This window comes from Danio rerio, chromosome 25, assembly GCF_049306965.1.
Source record: "Danio rerio strain Tuebingen ecotype United States chromosome 25, GRCz12tu, whole genome shotgun sequence".
NCBI classification, from domain to species: Eukaryota; Metazoa; Chordata; class Actinopteri; order Cypriniformes; family Danionidae; genus Danio; species Danio rerio.
The window spans coordinates 25,662,869-25,681,639 of NC_133200.1; the positions used below are offsets into that span (position 1 = coordinate 25,662,869).

At 36.3% G+C, this 18,771-nt stretch overlaps 1 protein-coding gene across 3 annotated transcripts in view; it reads left to right on the forward strand.

The window, feature by feature from the left end:
- Positions 1-18,771, forward strand: part of b4galnt4a (beta-1,4-N-acetyl-galactosaminyl transferase 4a) — a 324,496-nt gene that overhangs the window by 162,152 nt on the left and 143,573 nt on the right. For 2 of the 3 annotated variants that reach the window (XR_012400414.1, XM_021473880.3), the window contains exon 3: positions 5,613-5,714. Coding sequence is in view for 2 of the 3 variants with exons in the window: in XM_021473880.3 (XP_021329555.1) it covers positions 5,613-5,714 (102 nt within the window). In the remaining variant the exon portion in view is untranslated. Of the gene's footprint in view, positions 1-5,612; positions 5,715-8,590; positions 8,618-18,771 lie in introns of all 3 variants that reach the window. The other variant, XM_068219134.2, reaches the window with a different exon arrangement.

Genomic DNA, 18,771 nt, shown 5'->3' on the forward strand with positions numbered 1-18,771 from the left:
CACGTTTTGAGAGGTGTTTTGACAGTTCAGAGCTACCGTACAAGCAAAAAGCTAAATTCAGAAAGTATGCTTTACTTCAAGAAATGCGTCATAAATTAATCCCATTTGGCATTTTAGATTAGTTTGAACTCATTTAGTTGCTGCTTGTCAATCAGACAACGCTTGTTCCTTACTGTCAATTGCGGGAAAAATGATCTATGAATGGTTTATGATAAACCGCTGTGAGTTTGAAACTAACTGAAGTCACTTTGTGACAAAGCGGAGTCAGATTTGTCCTAAAAAGTCAGATTTTGATACAACACCTGAACCATGAGCAATAGATGACTTTATGACAAACACAGAGCAAAATATAAAGACAGAATGTGGCGGTGAGTTGGAGCTGGATTCAGTGTAATCCACCTTCAGAGGGGTTCACCTCTTCCCGGTGTTGCTAGGAAGGCTCTGTCGGCTCACTCTGTGTGTGCACGCATGGTATTAGCCATCATGAGTGCTCGTTATAATCATTATAAATATGCCGATCAAACTGAATACAATCTTACATCAACAACACATGGCAAACAACTTGTTGATAAGAACAAACAATCATATTAGATTACAAACATCCCACAACATCCCACATGTAATATTTTTCCTGAGGCGATGGTTTTACAGGGTTGTGCTTATTCTCTTAATAAGTTATAGGTGTGTTTTGAGCATAACTTGCATTAGACCAATCAGAGTCTCATCTCCCATTGCCTTTAATGCTGCGTTTACACTAGACGCGAAAGAAGCGTCTAGCGCGAGTGATCAACATGATAAGTTAATGCAAAGGCGCAAATAGACATTCTGCGGCGCGATTTGACGTGAAACGTTCAAGTTGAAAAATCTGAACTTCAAGGGACATTCGCGTTGCATTAACCAATCTGGAGCATTATCTGATCGCTCTCTGACACTTTAAAGGTGCAGTATGTAAGTTTTACACCCAGCGGTTGAACTAGGTATTGCACTACTGGATCAAAACAAACGCAAGTGTAGGTTGCCAGATTGAAGACTGACATGGGAGATTCTCGAGCCTAAAGGCTGATTTAAACCGTGTTCTGAATAAAAGCAATGGCATACGATGGAAGGAATATTTCCATATTAAAAGAGTTTTTGTCCCAATCAACACCTCGAATTCATACATTACATGACAGTGTTCAGTGTTAAATGCATATAATGTGAGTTTGAATGCCATTTTACACGACAATTATTGCCATACTCCTGAAAGCAGCAGCAGATAGTTCACCTCAGATCTTGAAACTTGAAGCTTTCATGTTGTTAATACCAAATTCTGACTGTACCTCTTCTAGAAATGAAGACTCATTAGACCAGGCAATGTTTTTCCAATCTTCTTTTGTACAATTTTGGTGAGCCTATCTGAATTGTTGCCCCCAACTTCTTGTTCTTATCTGACAGGAGTGGCACTCGGTATGGTCTTCTGCTGCTGTAGCCCATCCGCTTCATGGTTGGGCGTGTTCAGAGATGATCTTCTGCATAATTCAGTTGTAATGAGTGGTTATTTGAGTTACTTTTGACTTTCTATCAGCTTGAACCAGTCTGGCCATTTTCCTCTGACCTCTGACATCAACATTTGCGCCCACAGAACTGCTGCTAACTGGATGTTTTCTCTTTTTTGCACCATTCTCTGTAAACTCTAGCGATCATGCGTGAAAAACCCAGTACATCAGCAGTTTCTGAAATACTCAGACCAACAACAACCTTGCCCTGTTCAAAGTCACTGAAATCACCCCATTCTGATGCACAGTTTGAACTGCAGCAGATCGTCTTGACTATGTCTACATGCAGAAATGCATTGAGTTGCTGCCATGGGATTGACTGATTAGAAATTTGCGTTAACAAGCAGTTGGACAGGTGTACCTAATAAAGTGTATATTGTTATTTAGATATTTTGCAAAATAACCCTCACTTGTAATGAGAATAACATGAAATAAGAAATTTGGTGTTTTTAATTAGAACGTTTTGGATTAATACATATAATGTTTAACATTTTGCAACAGTTTTTTTTTTTTTTAAATACAATTTTAAAGTCCCGTATAACTCAAATAATAAAAAATAAAAACATTTCTATTGTCTAGCATTGAGATTCATATGGATTTTAAATAGGACTGAGTCAACTAATTAAATTAAGTAATTAAGTTACTATTTAGACAAAGCAATAGAGTATATGCCGAAGCATGCTAAAGGACTTCTGTGTGACTTCCGGTGAACTGTATGCATTGCAAAATCAGCGTGTTTAAGGTCTGTTTGCTTTAAATTCAGCGATCTCCACTGGCTGAGTGATATCCGATATAAAGTGGGTCTCAGATTGTACAAGAAGAACTGCATTAAATTTAATTTTTCTCCATGTTTCGCCATGTCTTTATAATATGAGCATTTATTTTACCCCAGTATATTCAATGGAGCTTCTGCGCTAGCCTGCAGATTCTGACAGGCACGTGTGATTAAACAGTATTTTGTCTTGTTTCATGCTTGAGCAACTAAATGAATGCCAAAGTCTATTTAACTGATTATATTTTAATGGCATTACAACATCAATTGCGTAAATGGAACCATAGGAAATAGAAAAAGTCACAATAACGGGTTACCGGAAGTTTATCAGTATGGGAAGAAACACTAGCTCGGCATATAGCCTATTAGAAGAGATATAATTTGAATGATGCAATTTGTAATCAATTACTTTTTGAAGTAACTTACCCAACACTACTTGTGACCTAGTAAAGTGTAATATGCTAGGGTTACGGTTATTTTAATGGTGCAATTAGTAATTAATTACTTTTTTAAAGTAATTAATAAAGTGTAATATAGTCTGTGTTTGTGAGCATAGCCAGTCGTTCAAGCTGTCAAATGAGACATATAATTACTAATGCAATATATAAAGGCCTTTATTACTGTGACTTCTCTTCGATGGTATTGACTTTAAGCCACTCCTAATCGGGTTTTGTGATGCTTCAGCGCAATTTTCAATTAGCAGTGAACATTGACGTGCGACACATGACTGAAGGAGGAGATTAATATGAAGAGAAATGAACTGAGAGCTGAAGAGAGGAGCGGTCTGTTTCCTTGCTGATGGCACCCTGTCTGACTTGAGCGTACCAAAGGAAAGCTGGCGCGTGTCTTAAGCCAATGAACATGACAGCACCAAATGTGCAGCAGATTTTCTTTTTAATGGAAATGTTGTTTCTTAAAGATCAGCGTTACTGACAGTGACTTCAGAGACAGGAAAAGTCTAGACAGAGAAATTTTTAGATGGCAAGACACACTTCAACACAGGATTTGAAGAACCATGGTGTGTTTTGTTATTTTAGGTAAGATTTTCCATTAGGAATGGAATCAGGAAAGTCTATCTAAACCTTTGACTTTTTATTTTCAAATGTATATATTTATATGACCTCAATTCTCCATTTAAAGTACAAATGAAATAAAGCAATCAGCTTGCAGAAGAAAAAACAAGCCACAACCACTGTTTTCTCATTTAATATTCCGACTGCATCACAATACAAAAAAAAAAATATATATATATTAGTGACAGGAATGACACGGAATGTGCAAAGCATTTGGTGTAAACATGCAGAATTCCCTTCAATCGTGTCTTTTTTTGCAAGTTCATGATGTTAAACTTGAGAGAAAAACATCCCCTGAGTAATCCAGAGGAAGTAACACAGTTCTTTGTTTTTATTGTGAACCCAGCATTGTACTACAAAATCCATAGTATATTTGGCCATAACTTCGGCCATAATGAATGTTATATTTGCGACTCAGCTTAATTTTTTTTTGTCGTTGTTTTTTATAGTTCTGCTGCTCTCAATTGTGACAACGTTTTGGAAATATATTTAATTTATATGAAGTCAGAATTATTAGCCCCCCATTGATTTTTTTTCCTTTTTTTTATATTTCCCAAATTATGTTTACTCGTGGAAGCACATTTTCACAGTATGTCTGATAATATTTTTTTTTATGGAGAAAGTCTTATTTGTTTTATTTCTGCTAGAATAAAAGCAGTTTAACATTTTTAATAAACCATTTTAAGGTCAAAATTATTAGCCCCGTTAGGCTATTTTTTTCCCTTAAGACCTACTTAAGTCTTTAAATATCACTTTAAGCTGTATAGAAGTGTCTTAAATATCTAGTCAAATATTATTTACTGTCATCATGGCAAAGACAAAATTAATCAGTTATTGAGTTATTAATACTATTATGTTTATAAATGTGTTGAAAAAAATCTTCTTTGCGTTAAACTTCAACTGTAGTTGTTATTGGACGTTGGAGTAGCCTAATGTGGATTTTAAAATAACGCAGCCTATTTTATGTTTTATCAGTTTAGTTGGTAATTTGTATGAATTCGGAAAGCTAAGTCATACAACAATGTACAATTTCAAAAAGAGGACGTGTCACCCCACCCTCTGGGGATTAGTAAATTGTACTAAGTTGTATGAATGAGATCATACGAATTCATACGAATTAGCCACTAAATGAAAAAGTTATGAATTGCCGAATACCCCAAAGACGTAACATCTATTTAATGTATACACAAGTACACGTATTTATTTGTTACTTTAAAATGTTATAATTGAATAAAGAAATGTTACTACTTCTGAAAGAGATGTCTCTTTATTTCATTATAAAACATTACAATAACAAATAAATACGTTTACTTGTGTAAATGTAAAAAATAGACATTGTTATGTATATAATGTATTTCCAATTGGTGCTGCATAACTGTACTGGCTACAGACTTTTTTCAAATTCAGGCAAGACCACAGGTCAACAGAAAATGCACTGCATTAATAGCGCATTAATAAAATGAGCGCTGCTAAAATTGATATGCCTTAACGCATTATTAATGTGTTATTTTAAATAAATGAATAAATTAATAAACAAATAAATAAATAAATAAATAAACAAATAAACCCATAAAAACAAGTAAATGATTCAATATTTAAATAAATAAATAAACTAATAAATAAATTATTAAATGTTTAAAAAAAAACAACCAACCAACCAACCAACCAACCAAACAAACAAACAAACAAACAAACAAACAAACAAACAAACAAATAAATAAATAAATAACTGTGTCGAAGCAGTGGTGCAGTAGGTAGTGCTGTCGCCTCACAACAAGAAGGTTGCTGGGTCGATCCTCGGCTCAGTTGGCGTTTATGTGGAGTTTGCATGTTTTCCTTGCATTCGCGTGGGTTTCCTCCAGGTGCTCCGGTTTCCCCCACAGTCCAAAGACATGCGGTACAGGTGAATTGGGTAGGCTAAATTGTCCGTAGTGCATGAGTGTGTGTGTGTGTGTGAATCTGTGCGTGTGGATGTTTCCCAGAGATAGGTTGCGGCTGGAAGGGCATCCGCTACGAAAAAACTTGTTGGAAAAGTTGGCGGTTCATTCCGCTGTGGCGACCCTGGATTAATAAAGGGACTAAGCCGACAAGAAAATGAATGAATGAAATAAAATAAATTCGGAAATAACTCAGGGTTTTAGTGATATATACATGACATAAAATTTGTGAAAAGGCAGAATGATAACATTAATGTCTCTCTTTCTCTCTCTCTCTCTCTCTGTTTCTTTTTAGCAGGAAGATGAGCCCAACGCCGGCACTGCTCACAACAAAGATCAAGCTGAAATTCGCAAGTTGCTTGCACAGAAGTACAAAAAGTTGCCATGGAAACCAGAGGTATGAGGATCAGTTTTATTTTTGTCATTTTACGTCGACAATGACTCATTATCAATCGCTTTTTTTTGCTCATTAGCTCTGGAAGTTCTTAATGAGAAGTTCTTAAACTTCCAGCCTGAAACACTTAATAAGCGCACATTGGCCTGAAACATTTTTCTGTAACATGCAATTTTCTGTAATAAACAAACTGCATTACTGTCAGATTTTGTAATATCCGCCAAAAGATTAAGCCCACGTCTTTGGGCCTCGAGTTAAACTACTTATTAGTATTCAAAGTCTGAGTTGAACCCATTTAGTTAAAAAAAAGTAGAACTGCACCGTTGCTCAGCCTACTTAGATAAAAAAAGTAGTGTATTTAGAAAATCATGTATCTGTTTGTTTTTAGCCCCAATATCCTGGACCAAACAGTTGTAAGATGGTGTATTAAATTGGATGGTTTATCCGACTCCATTAAAGTGACATTATTGTCATAATTATTCCTGTTAGATAAAGTAAAAAGGTTTCTGCTAAGCTGCTTATTTAAAAGCAGCACTGGATTTAACTGAGTGCTCAGAATGGTGGGCATTCCAATCCACGAGGCTACTAAACCAAACCACAACATGCAAAATAATGGGTCAGAGCCTCTGTATAAATCACCATGAACACATCTAAAAGGGGCGCAGGTGAAATGGATGGAGTGTTTTAAAATAATAGTGCAGAGGTGGGAAAAGTCTGTAGCAAATGGCAGTGGTTTGTTTTTATGGGGAGTAGGGATGTGATCCCGTCTGCCCCTTGAGGCCTGATTAAAATATGTGTCTCAGACTCACTAGCTATTTAACCATTCACAGTGTTCAACATATATAAGTAGACATCTTACAAATATCTCATTTAAATTTATATTTTAAAGCTTTACAATATTATATTTGTGCATATACAGTTAGGTCCATTAATACGAACAAGATTGTCAGCTTTAATTTGAAAGTATTTACATCCAAATCAGGTGAACGCTGTAGAAGTTACAACAGTTTGCACATGTGCCTCCCACTTGTTAAGGGTCCAAAAGTAATTGGACAAAATAATAATCATAAATAAAACTTTCCCTTTTTAAAACTTGGTTGCAAATCCTTTGCAGCCATTAACAACCTGAAGTCTGGAACACATAGATAACTGTTTTTAAGATTAGTCAGTACTTAAGCCAAATCTGGTGCTTATCTAACAAAATAACTTATGATAATGGTACAAAATGAGTACACTCACATTTATATGTTAGAGCAAAATATTGAATAAACAATGATGACATTTTATTGAAATTTTGTAAGAGTTTTTAATTTTTCCCCCCAATATTTTGCATGAATTTAAATCTCTCATCTATTTCTAAAGATGTTTGGTGACTAAAGTACCATATTTATAAATATATCCATTTAATAAATCAGATTTTTTCAACAGGGGTCCGGAGGGTCTTAAAAAGTCTTAAAAAGTGTGGCCAGATGTAGCTGACTGATTCCAGCTCGCCGAAATGCACACATAAACGCTCAGCAATCCAAAGACTGTCATAAGCATATGTAAAGTGTAGACTTGGGGTCAGGTGGGGTAGGGTTAGGGTTGGAGGTGTGGGGGTTTATTAATTTGGTTCTGTATAGGCAGTCATAACCAGGTAATAAGTGAAGACCGTCACTCAGTTGTCTGGGACTTAGGTTTCAAAACCGGCCAAATTTCCCTACCCGCCTAATTTATTTTTTGTACCCACACAATCAAATTCAAATTCAGTCTTAAAATGTCCTAAATCTCAAAAACAGAATTTTGGGCCTTAAAATTTAAAAAATTTACTGAAATAGCGTGTTGTAGGTCTTTAATCTTTTTATACAGGTCTTAATGTTCCTTGGTTCATGTATAGCTACTTCCCAATCTGGCCAACACCCATTCAATCACCAACAGTTCATCTTAATAAAACTTTAATATTCTCCATGCATTTATTGCTGAGGACACTGACCAGGGGTGCGTTTCCCAAACACTGACGTAACTTGGGGCTGAACTATCATAATACGATGCATCGTTTGGGAAATGAACGATGTAGTGACGACAGTTTCCCAAAACGTGTAGTTTCTCTGACGAACTACGTTAGTTATAACGTAAAACGCCCATAATGATGCTCTAAACTGGGTGGAGTAACAACTTCTTTAGAGAAGAACCCCGTCATTTCTTTGTGCAAATTATATTGTTTTACACAAACATGCATTTAAAATAAAATCCAATATTAGTTTTGGTAAAAAAAACATGCACTCGCTTTCCGTTTTAACTGAAATATATGTAAATGCCACACAGGGCCTATGTTTGCTTTACTAATATTATTGAGAAGTTGAACATTACTTATTCTATTCTAAAACATAAATCACTTACAAAAGCTAACACATATTCTAATATCATATTAATCATATAAACAAATAAATAATTTAGCTATTTATTATAAAATTTAATTTAATATTTATTATTTATTAGAAATGAAAAAATCATACTTTAATAATAATATTAATGATGATGATGATGATGATGATTATTATTATTATTATCATTAATATTATTATTATTATTATCAAGTAGGATATTGTTTATTTATTTATATTTTTTTAAGTCTACTTTTACAATTTGACAAATGTTAACCACTGCAAAAAGTTCTAATCAGCAGGCCCATGTCATATACAGTAAAGATATTTAATACAGATACAGATATTTGGGTTTTTTAACCCACTATAAATTAAAAGAATCAACCTATGCTTTATATAACTAAAATGGTGCATCCCTATAAAAAAACAGACAGCAAATAAATACAGGAACCAACACTTTCTAGACGAGTCCTGACTCCAGTCAGTGCTCAAAACCTTTTTGTCTCTTCAATTCAGCGGGATTTTGCTCTGGCCATTGTGAAGGTCAGTCGAATTCTTCCACCATACATCATTTCTGTATTCACCTCGCTTTGTGCACAGACATATTGTCATGCTAGAATTGCCACAATGGCTTGAATTCATCTACACTGAAGCAACTGAAGCAGTAAGTCATCTCTGAATGAAAACCACAGATACTGTACCACTCTTCAGCAACAGTGAAATAGCCAAGTAACTACTATAGGTATCTTTATTTACTGCACCCACAGATGTATAGAGCTCAACATACAGTGGGGGAAAATAAGTATTCAACACATCATGTTTATGCTGTCCGGCAAATGCTGAATGAAAGTGAAACTGATTTATTAAATTAAAAATGAAATACCAAAAATTAATTGATTTTTGTTTTTTTTGTTTTTTTTTTTAGTTCAATTTGTGGAAAGGAGTTTGATTTCTCAAAGGGAGAAGCCAGTCAGTAGAGTTCATACTGCAGCTAAATATAGTGTTTGCGTGTCCTTTATTGCATATAATTATAAATAAAAAATAAATATATTAAATACATAATTTATTTAAAAAAAAAACATTTTAAGGTAAAATTATTAGTCCATTTAATATATATTTTTTCTCGATAGTCTACAGAACAAAACCATCGTTACACTATAACTCCATCTGCCATCTCCAAGTGCCATCTAAAATTTCCATAGTAATTGAGTATTATTTTCTGCCTCCTTTGTTTATGTTGAACTATTTCACTTTTAAGTCAACGGAAAGGATTTATTCATCACTATAAAAGTGAAATTGCTAAAAATACACAAAGTGCCCTGATAAAAATGCTAAATTTAGTAGAAAATTACAGGCAGCATTTAAAGGTTTTTGCATCTGAACTCTTTATAATATTATATTATATTATATTATATTGACTTTCATGCTTATGCTATTCTGTTTAATTTTTGTACTTCTGTTGTGCTCCGGGAACTCGTTCGTTTTTTGTTGTTTTGTAGAATAATATTGGTCTTTGTTGATTTATTTCATTTTATTACCATTTTAGTACTGCTAAAAATGATTACTTTTTTATTTATTTCAGTTTAATATTAATTGTTAAACAGTATATATTGATTGTAATTGGTAACAATTATAGTAAGACTCATAGTAAATGATTTTAATACTAAGACAATGATATATAAAATCGACCCACTTTTTAAAATGATATTTTCATGTAAAGTTAATGCAATAAATATGTAGTTCTTTAAACTAATACTAATTTCTTTGTTGTATGTCCTTATAAACTGTAAAAAATTACAAATAAATCAAAGTACAACTGTAAATTGCACAAAAAAAAATCTCTAAAATCATCTAATAAACAGTATAACAATTTTATTGGACTGCTTAAAACCACAGATAAATACAATAGGTGTTTCACTGCATTTATAGAACTGTTCTATATGCAGCCTGTTTTTGCTTTTCCCCCCTAATGTGTTAAGCGTCAGCCACATTTGTGTCTGGGAGAATGGATGGTTGGTCCCTGACAGGTCTCATAGGCCATGTTATTTATAGGAGAAAGCACATGTGATAACCAGCCAAATAACAGCCCTCGAGTTTAGCTGGATGCTCACGACTTAGCAAAGCAAGCGTAGGCAGGAATTGTTCTTAATTAGGGCAATTGATTTAAGCATATGTATACCAGAGGTACTGTATGGCTTGTGGTTCTGTGAGATTGTTGGTTTAAATGGCAGACACTGAACCCTTCATGTGTAGGTCTGTGGCTACAGAGAATGGTTTGATGGAGGATTGACAGTAATGGGCCCTCACGCTATTAGCTGAACTACAGCCCGTAAATGGCTTCTTGGATTTTATAGTACTTTATAGATTAACTGTAACGATGGTGGGCCACATGATATGTCAGTTCCATAAAAAAGACTGACCTCTGGCCTCTATCTTTGCACGGATTCATTTCTACTATTGTCGCCGTTGTACTAAGAGCCTCACTTCTCTGTGGATGCTATCCGTTTCCTTCTTTGAGGAGCTCGTAGTTGCCTCTAAATGACAGTGCTGGCAGCAGTTATTCAAAGCCATTATGTGTCATTAGGGAGTTGAGGAAATTGTGAGCATCAGCAACTTCCCTATCGGGTTATTACAGTACAGTCACGAAGACCAGAACTGCTAGGATATCTGTATTAAATCCCACCCAGGCTCATTGAACATACGTGCCTTAGCCTACATTTTTGCGAAATGTAAAATATACATTGTGGCAGGTACATTGCGCTGCATGTTTCAGATGACATATCCACTATAGGGCGCTGTGTTTATTTTTGCAAATGCATTACTTAGGGTGCTATATGTTTCAGAAATAAGGCTATAAATAATCGCTCTCTAGTGCTCTATTTGTACAACACAACTCTGTGGCGCTAAAGCACAAAATAGTCTAGATCAGGGGTGGGCAAACTCGGTCCTGGAGGGCCGGTGTCCTGCACAGTTTAACTCCAACCCTAATCAAACGCACCTGCTTATAGATTTCTTGTGATCTTAAAGACTAAAAAACTGATTAGCATGTTCAGGTTTGTTTGACTAGTGTTGGAACAAAACTCTGCAGGGACACTGACCCTCGAGGATCAAGTTTGCCCATCCCTGGTCTAGATGAGCACATATTTCTAATGAATAAGATGCATCAAGGCAAGATAAATGTGGAACTGCTTGGTTCATTGGTTTCTGAAGTTTGTGCCACATTTAAAAAATAACATGTAAATGGTTTTAATGAACTTGTAAACTTTGGCTGCGCCCATCAGTATGCAAGCCAAGTAGTATGCCTGAATTCATAGAATTCGAAAATCAGTATGCGAGAAGTACCAGAATAACTTACTATATCTGGCGAGATTCGGAAGTGCGCATTCCATGTACTCAGCACTATCCCATGATACCCCGCGACAGAATTCATAAATGGGAGTAAAGCGACACAACTGACGCGGGTGGGTCAGGTGATCATGAGAAAATGGCGGATGTAGTATGTCCGAATTCCATTTATACTGCCCACAAACATACTGTATAGAACTTACTTTTCTAACGGCCGAGTAGTACATTTAAATTCAAATGCAGTACCTACTTAGTAATAGGCGGCTTTGGACGCAGCTACTGTCTCTTTTCTTCCAATAAGCAAGTGTCAGAAGTTGCACAGTGCCACCTTTCGTACTGGGGTTATTTCTTTATTTTCAATAATGGCCCGTTTCCCTTTGCAAAGGGTATCTAACACAACAAAAGGGCACCCAAAGGCAGAGCAAAATGTGCAGCTGAACGCTATTGGTTTACAGAGATACCTCACTCACTCAACAAGCCAGAAGAATGAAAACAAAGCAAGCGCCATTTTTAAATATATTACACCGTAATAATATAAACATATAATAATGAGCCATGGTCGATCCGAGCTCAAACAAACCTTGTCGTCGTCTTGATAAACAGCCACAATGCCTAGAAGAAGAGCAGAATACCCTGTGCCCTGTAGTTTTTAACAAGGCCTCTAAAGCGCGAGCGGTTTCACTTTCTTGCATGCGTTCACCCCACGTCTAAATTTGAAATAACAATCTTCTTGAGCTGATGATAATAACATGCTCGTGATTATTGAAGTGCTTCTGACATGCATCACAGCAAGAAGGTTGCTGGTTCGAGCCTCGGCTGGGTCAGTTGGCGTGTCTGTGTGGAGTTTGCATGTTCTCCCTGCATTCGCGTGGGTTTCCTCTGGGTGCTCCGGTTTCCCCCACAGTCCAAAGACATGCAGTACAGGTGAATTGGGTAGGCTAAATTGTCCGTAGTGTATGAGTGTGAATGAATGTTTCCCAGAAATTGGTTGCAGCTGGAAGGGCATCCGCTGTGTAAAACACATGCTGGATAAGTTGGTGGTTAATTCCGCTAGGGCGACCCCAGATCAATAAAGGAACTAAGCCAAAAAAAAAATGAATGGATGAATATTCAACCTCATTTTCTACCTATATATAAAAACAAGCAAAAATATTTACAATAAAGAAAAGTGTGAAATCCAACCCCTACTGCTTTCAAACCGTGTATGTACACCATGGTTTCCTCTACATTTGTTTCTCCATGGCGGGGCGCCACACCAAAATTCATCCCGCCACGGCTACATTACAGCTTCTTATTCAAAATATTCAGTCGTTTTTTAAATAGCAGGTTAAAATCGCACTGAAAATATATTAAAAGGTACGTAAATAATAACAGCGCAAACTTTTCTGTGACCGTAGTAGTGCTGTGCGTTCTGTTTAACCCTTTAAGGTGACGTGCTGACTGACAGACTAACAGGTGCGTGATGCGTGAGGCCAGCAAACACGGCATAGCTTTCAGTTATAATGAACAAAGTTTCCATAATTATACTTTATTTATAGATAAAGGTCTGTGGCTCTGCATATAATAACTTTATCTTGCTGGAGTTTATAGCCGTTTCACTTTACTTCAGGAGTCAGGACGTATTAATGCTGCGGTCCACTTTGCAAGTCTATCGGAGACATTCAAAAATATTCCTTGCAAATCTAATAAATGTTGGAGGCATACTCGGTACATAAACGCACTAAATCACACTTCAGCCGCGTTTATTTGAGGGCGCAAGAAAATCTGCACTTGAGCAGCGTATATTTCAGGGTGCGCAAGAAGTTTTTTGCATGAACAGAGGAAATCGTTGCTCAAGCAGAGATTGACATGCTTGTAGGCTATTACATTATGGCGATCTCATCTTAATACTGCGCCCACGACATGTGTCAATGAAATAACGCCACATGTAGTGGTAGATCTGTGTAAAATGCCCAACAAAGTCTGCCGCCACAGCTGGAAAAAATCCTAGAGGCCCTACTTCAATCCAGCCATAACCCGGTGACATCACTCACGTAATTGGGGTGGGGGGTGTATGGGAGGTAATACACACCCACACACAGACCTGCGAACGCAACACATGTTTAACCATTATCATCACCACTGTTGCATGTTGTTTTTGAACCCAAATAAGGACTGTGCTGTGTGTAGTTTTTCTGTAATTGGTTACATATCGCAGACTGTAAAGGTCTGTGTGTGTTTATATGTCTCATTTAATTATAAGATTTATATAATTGCAGATGTTACAGTAGGCTATTTCGCATCATTGATCTGCAGTTATAATCAAATCATGTTCAGACAAAAGTTTGTAATGAACATTTATACACTGGTATTTATGTGTATAAAGCCTCTGTTTTGTGAGAAGTGCTTCTCCTTCGATATGTAAACGACCTGTACAGCTTTACTTTGACATTTCCTCGAGCGAGAATGACGTTCACTGAAACTTTCTGTTGTACACGACGGCCACTAAAAGAGTACCATTGGTACCCTTTTAGCAGTGGAAACGCAAGCCTGATAAAGGTGACTCGTACTGTACCGTATTGTACCACTCAGTGGGACCGAGCCATTAGCGCCATGTACTGTAGCAACAGGAAGTGATTTTGCATGTTCTCTCTGCATTTGTTTGGATATGATACATTTAGAAAAAATTATAAAGATAAATATGAGAGAAAATCATCCTATAAGCCTAGGCCTTCATTTAGTATAATTGTAAGCCTACGGTTAACATTCTGCATCATTCTGCTTATTTTACATGTGGAATCCATACATATACCAATTCTACCAATTGTGCATGAGGTAGAAAGAATTCCTTACAGATCTTGCAGTGGTTATGATGATTTATTACATTAAGCAGCAGAATGTTGCTCCTGTGTGAGCTGTGCTTCATATATCACTCCACGATTAATAATAGATACAGTAGTTGACTATTTTTACCTGCTAATGTGACCGCATTTTCCATTACTTCCATTTACATTTTCCATTTACATTTAGAACTTAAACAGAAGCCCCACACAAACGTTCAGTTATTTTGTTAACATGACAAGCTAGCTAGCCATTAACTTAACTGTAATTTTTTTACAGCAGATTTTTGCTAATAGGTAAATCATCTTATAGTAGGTTATAGTAGGAAGCATTGTGTTAAATGGTTGGTTGACGAAATTTGGCTCATCCAAAATACATTACCTGACAAAAGTCTTGTCGCCTATACAAGTTTTAGGAACAACAAATAATAATCTGACTTTTAGTTGATCATTTGGTATCAGTAGTGGCTTATATGAAAGGCAAAGGCCACTAAATGATGCTCATTTACCAAAATAAAATATGATCATGCCTTAATTTTTAATTATTTATTTAAGACAGTAAGGTCTGATTTTGCTTAAGCAAAGTCTTGTCACTTTAACAGAAATAATGTACACTACAGAAAATAAAGGTCATGGTGCTTTGAAGTGTTTGACTCCCATGAGCTTGAAGGACTGCATCCATACATCTCTGCAATGACTCAAATTTATTATTAGTAAAATCATCTGAAATGACAAATTAAGCGTTCTTACAGGACTCCCAGAGTTCATCGAAATTCTTTGGATTCATGTTCAGTGCCTCCTTCATCTTACCCCAGACACAAAGATTTTCACGCTGTGAAAATCAGCACGTGCACGTGCACGTAATGAAACTCCTCTTTTCATGCAAACCCTTCCCTTATTCGTCACTTGATACTCCTACCTAAACAATGCTGGACTTATTTTCCCGCCTTTTTTTTTAAATGGTGGTTTGAAAACACCCTGCTAAGACGGGGAGTGGTGGTGGGGGTGGATTCATGGCCCTTTAATGTACACATTTGATTTTGTTTAAGCCAAATTTTAAGAACAATTTTAAAATGATTAAAAGTGCTATTCCTTCTGATCTATTCATTCATTAATTTTCTTGTCGGCTTATTCCCTTTATTAATCCGGGGTCGCCATAGCAGAATGAACCACCAACTTATCCAGCTTGTTTTTACACGGCGGATGCCCTTCCAGCCGCAACCCATCTCTGGGAAACATCCACACACATTCACACACACACTCATACACTACGGACAATTTAGCCTACCCAATTCACCTGTACTGCATGTCTTTGGACTGTGGGGGAAACCGGAGCACCCGGAGGAAACCCACGCAACGGCAGGGAGAACATGCAAACTCCACACAGAAACGCCAACTGAGCCGAGGTTCGAACCAGCGAACTTCTTGCTGTGAGGCGACAGCACTCTACTCCGCCACTGCCTCGCCCCCCTTCTGATATACACTAGTATTTTATTCTGTCTTTCTGCTGCTTTAACTGAAAAAACTGATTGTCCAAAAGCAGTTCTCCTAAGTTTAACTGAACAATCACCTCTAATCAATGACCTAGTGTGTCTTATATTGTCCTGGCCAACGATCACACATTGTTTGAGGGGTGGTGGTGCAAGATCATCAAATATTTTATACAATAAACATACATCTCTATAAAATAAGAAATTGTTGATTGTTAGTATTTTTTTTACTAAAGTTAATTATAGCTCATTGGCTTTTTAGCTAAAATGTTAACATTTTGTTTATATATAACATACAATAGTTTTAATGTTGTAATATACGTGTGGGACCAGCTTGTAGCACAATAACATAAGTGAGGGAAAATCTTTGTATTCATGAAAAATTCATAGATAACTGATGCCTAATGTTTCTATTAAGCCTAAGGCTTGCTCTAGCATTTTTGCAAACCTTCTTAATGTGTTTTTTTATTCAAGTTAGTGCCAATAATTATACCTAAATATTTCAAATGATCAACTATATTTATTACTTCTCCAATAACCAAAATATATGAGCAATGCTCCTCATTTTTCTTAATTAAAAAAAACCCACAGGTTTACTTACTTTGAGGGTAAGACATGAACAATATAACCAGTCTGAAACTTTCTTGAGTGCCGCAATAAGTTTAAAAATAAATGAATTAATAAAATGTTCTCCAGAGAGTCAACACAGATTACTTGTACCCAGAGCCATTGAAAATCTCCCTGCCATACCATTATTATTTTAATCATGTTATATTTTAACAACTGACAACATACAAATAATAAAATATTTGTATTTCATTAATATTTGATTCAATGTTCATAATTACTCACATGGTAATACTGTTAAAATAATAGGGTAATGAAAGCAAAAGTTCAATTTAAGTTACTTCAATACTGTAAAATAACGAATGAAAAACATTACATTATATAATATATCCAGTGCAAGGCCTCCACTGGATATCCATATATCCAGGCCTGTGTCATCAGAGAGGTAATGCTCTTGTCCATCCGCACGCAGGAAGGATTCATCGTTTAAATTCAGCATCACCAGATGAGCAGCTTACAGGATGAATTAGTCCATCAGTTTCAATGCCTCGCTTTCACCAAGTTCAGTAAATCCTCCAACAAACACAGCCGAGATGCTTCATCACTTTCATTTAGATCAAAGCATATTCAGAGCTTTGATTAATCCAACACAGACTCATTTGAGTTATGTGCTTCAGCCTACATTTTTGTGAAACAGCAAACAATTACACAAAGGTGCAGTGTGTAAGATTGGCACCCAGTGGTTGAACTCGGTATTGCACTCCTGATTTAAAATACTTTTTCACCCCGCCTCTCCTTTAATAGCCGCATTTTCACTGTCGGGGCAGTGCGAGCCAGGGTTTTTATCGGACAGGGCTGTGCCAATAGCCCAGGAGCATGAGCAGTGAGGCTGAAATCATGTCACGTTTCCTCTGTCAGGCTAGTGGCTTACGGCCTCTTGCAAACTCCAGGAAAAATTACCAGCAATTTTCCGGAAAGGTCTGTATGTATGTACAGGCCCTTTTTGAAAATACCGGTAAATTCATTCTGCCTATTTTCCGGAAAGAGAAGTTGTAACATTACCGGTAATTTGTTGGAATGCTGCGCTGAATGAACGCAAAAGGAAGATTGCCGCAGATTGAGTGCGTGCACGTCTGGAATGTGCTGACATGAGACGTCTGCCTATTGCTATAAACCAATCAGAATAGTCAGACGCATTCACATCTGCACGGTTTATGAGAATAAAAGTCTTTGAATATTTTCCCAGACACATTTAGCTGCTAGAAGTTAGTCAGATAACGTTTATATGTTCATCTTAATGCCAATTGTCTAAATAATTATCGATAAGATGCTTATAAGTCGTTGTTTGTTTACCTTCAAGCTCCGCTTCCTTCAGTTGCTTGACGTGTCGCGTGTGGCTGTGAGCACCAGCACACACACATATCATGTACATTTCGACACGCGAAAGTTTTTTTCTATTTGTTTTTATCGAAGTTGTTCACAATACTGATCCATCCACAGTGTTTATAATGTAGTTAAATGTTTACAAATACAAGCCCAGCCGCAAAGGTAATTTCTGGGGGGTATTCCAGAAAGCTGGGTTAACTTACCATCTGCTAAACCCTGAACTCTTGGTTGATTTACCCAAAACCTGCTTACCGCGAGTATGTTGGTTCCAAAACAGGTGATAAGAGTTAGTTAAATCAACCTCCTGAAGATAACCGCGGGTTAATGCGCGTGCACGGCACATAACTGAAGGCATTTTCAGTAGATCCCCGAATTCACGAGTCACCATAGAAAGTCACGGTGAGAAAAAAAGGACAACGCACTTTACAGAGGCAGAGCTGAAGGTTTTAATCACAGGGATTACACAGATAAGAAATAAGAAATAAATAAGAAAAGAACAAATAAATAATAAAGTTTGTTAGTTCATTAAATTACACATGCCACACTCAATTTTATTGTAATGATAAATTAAACTACTATTTAACATCCTTTTTGAGTATGTTGTGTAACCATTCATGCATTTATTTTTCTTGCCATTAATTTCTTAAGGCCACAATATGTGTATTGACTAAGGCTTATAGAAATTGTAATCTTTCTGGAGCTAGAACTCTGTACAAAGTAATTAAACACAGAAACATTCTCCTTAAAGATAATATTTAATTACTGGAGCTCTGTATTTAACACTCTAGAATAATCTTTCTGTCATGCAGCTAATAGAAAGAGGCCTGTCTAACTGCTGTGTCCTATAATAAAGGCTTATCAGTGGTCGAGTTTTTAACTTAAACCACACTATCTGTCACTGTTGTAAGTGATTGTTGTCATGTAGCTTTAGGTTCTTTTTATGCTTTTTATTTTGCATGCAGACAAAGTTCCTTCTGCCTCAACTAACAAGCAGTGTAAGAATTTTCTGCACTTTTCCATATTTTAATATTACTCTTGGATCACAAAATCTTTTATCTACATATTTGAATTCTAAAGTAGCTGTATAAGG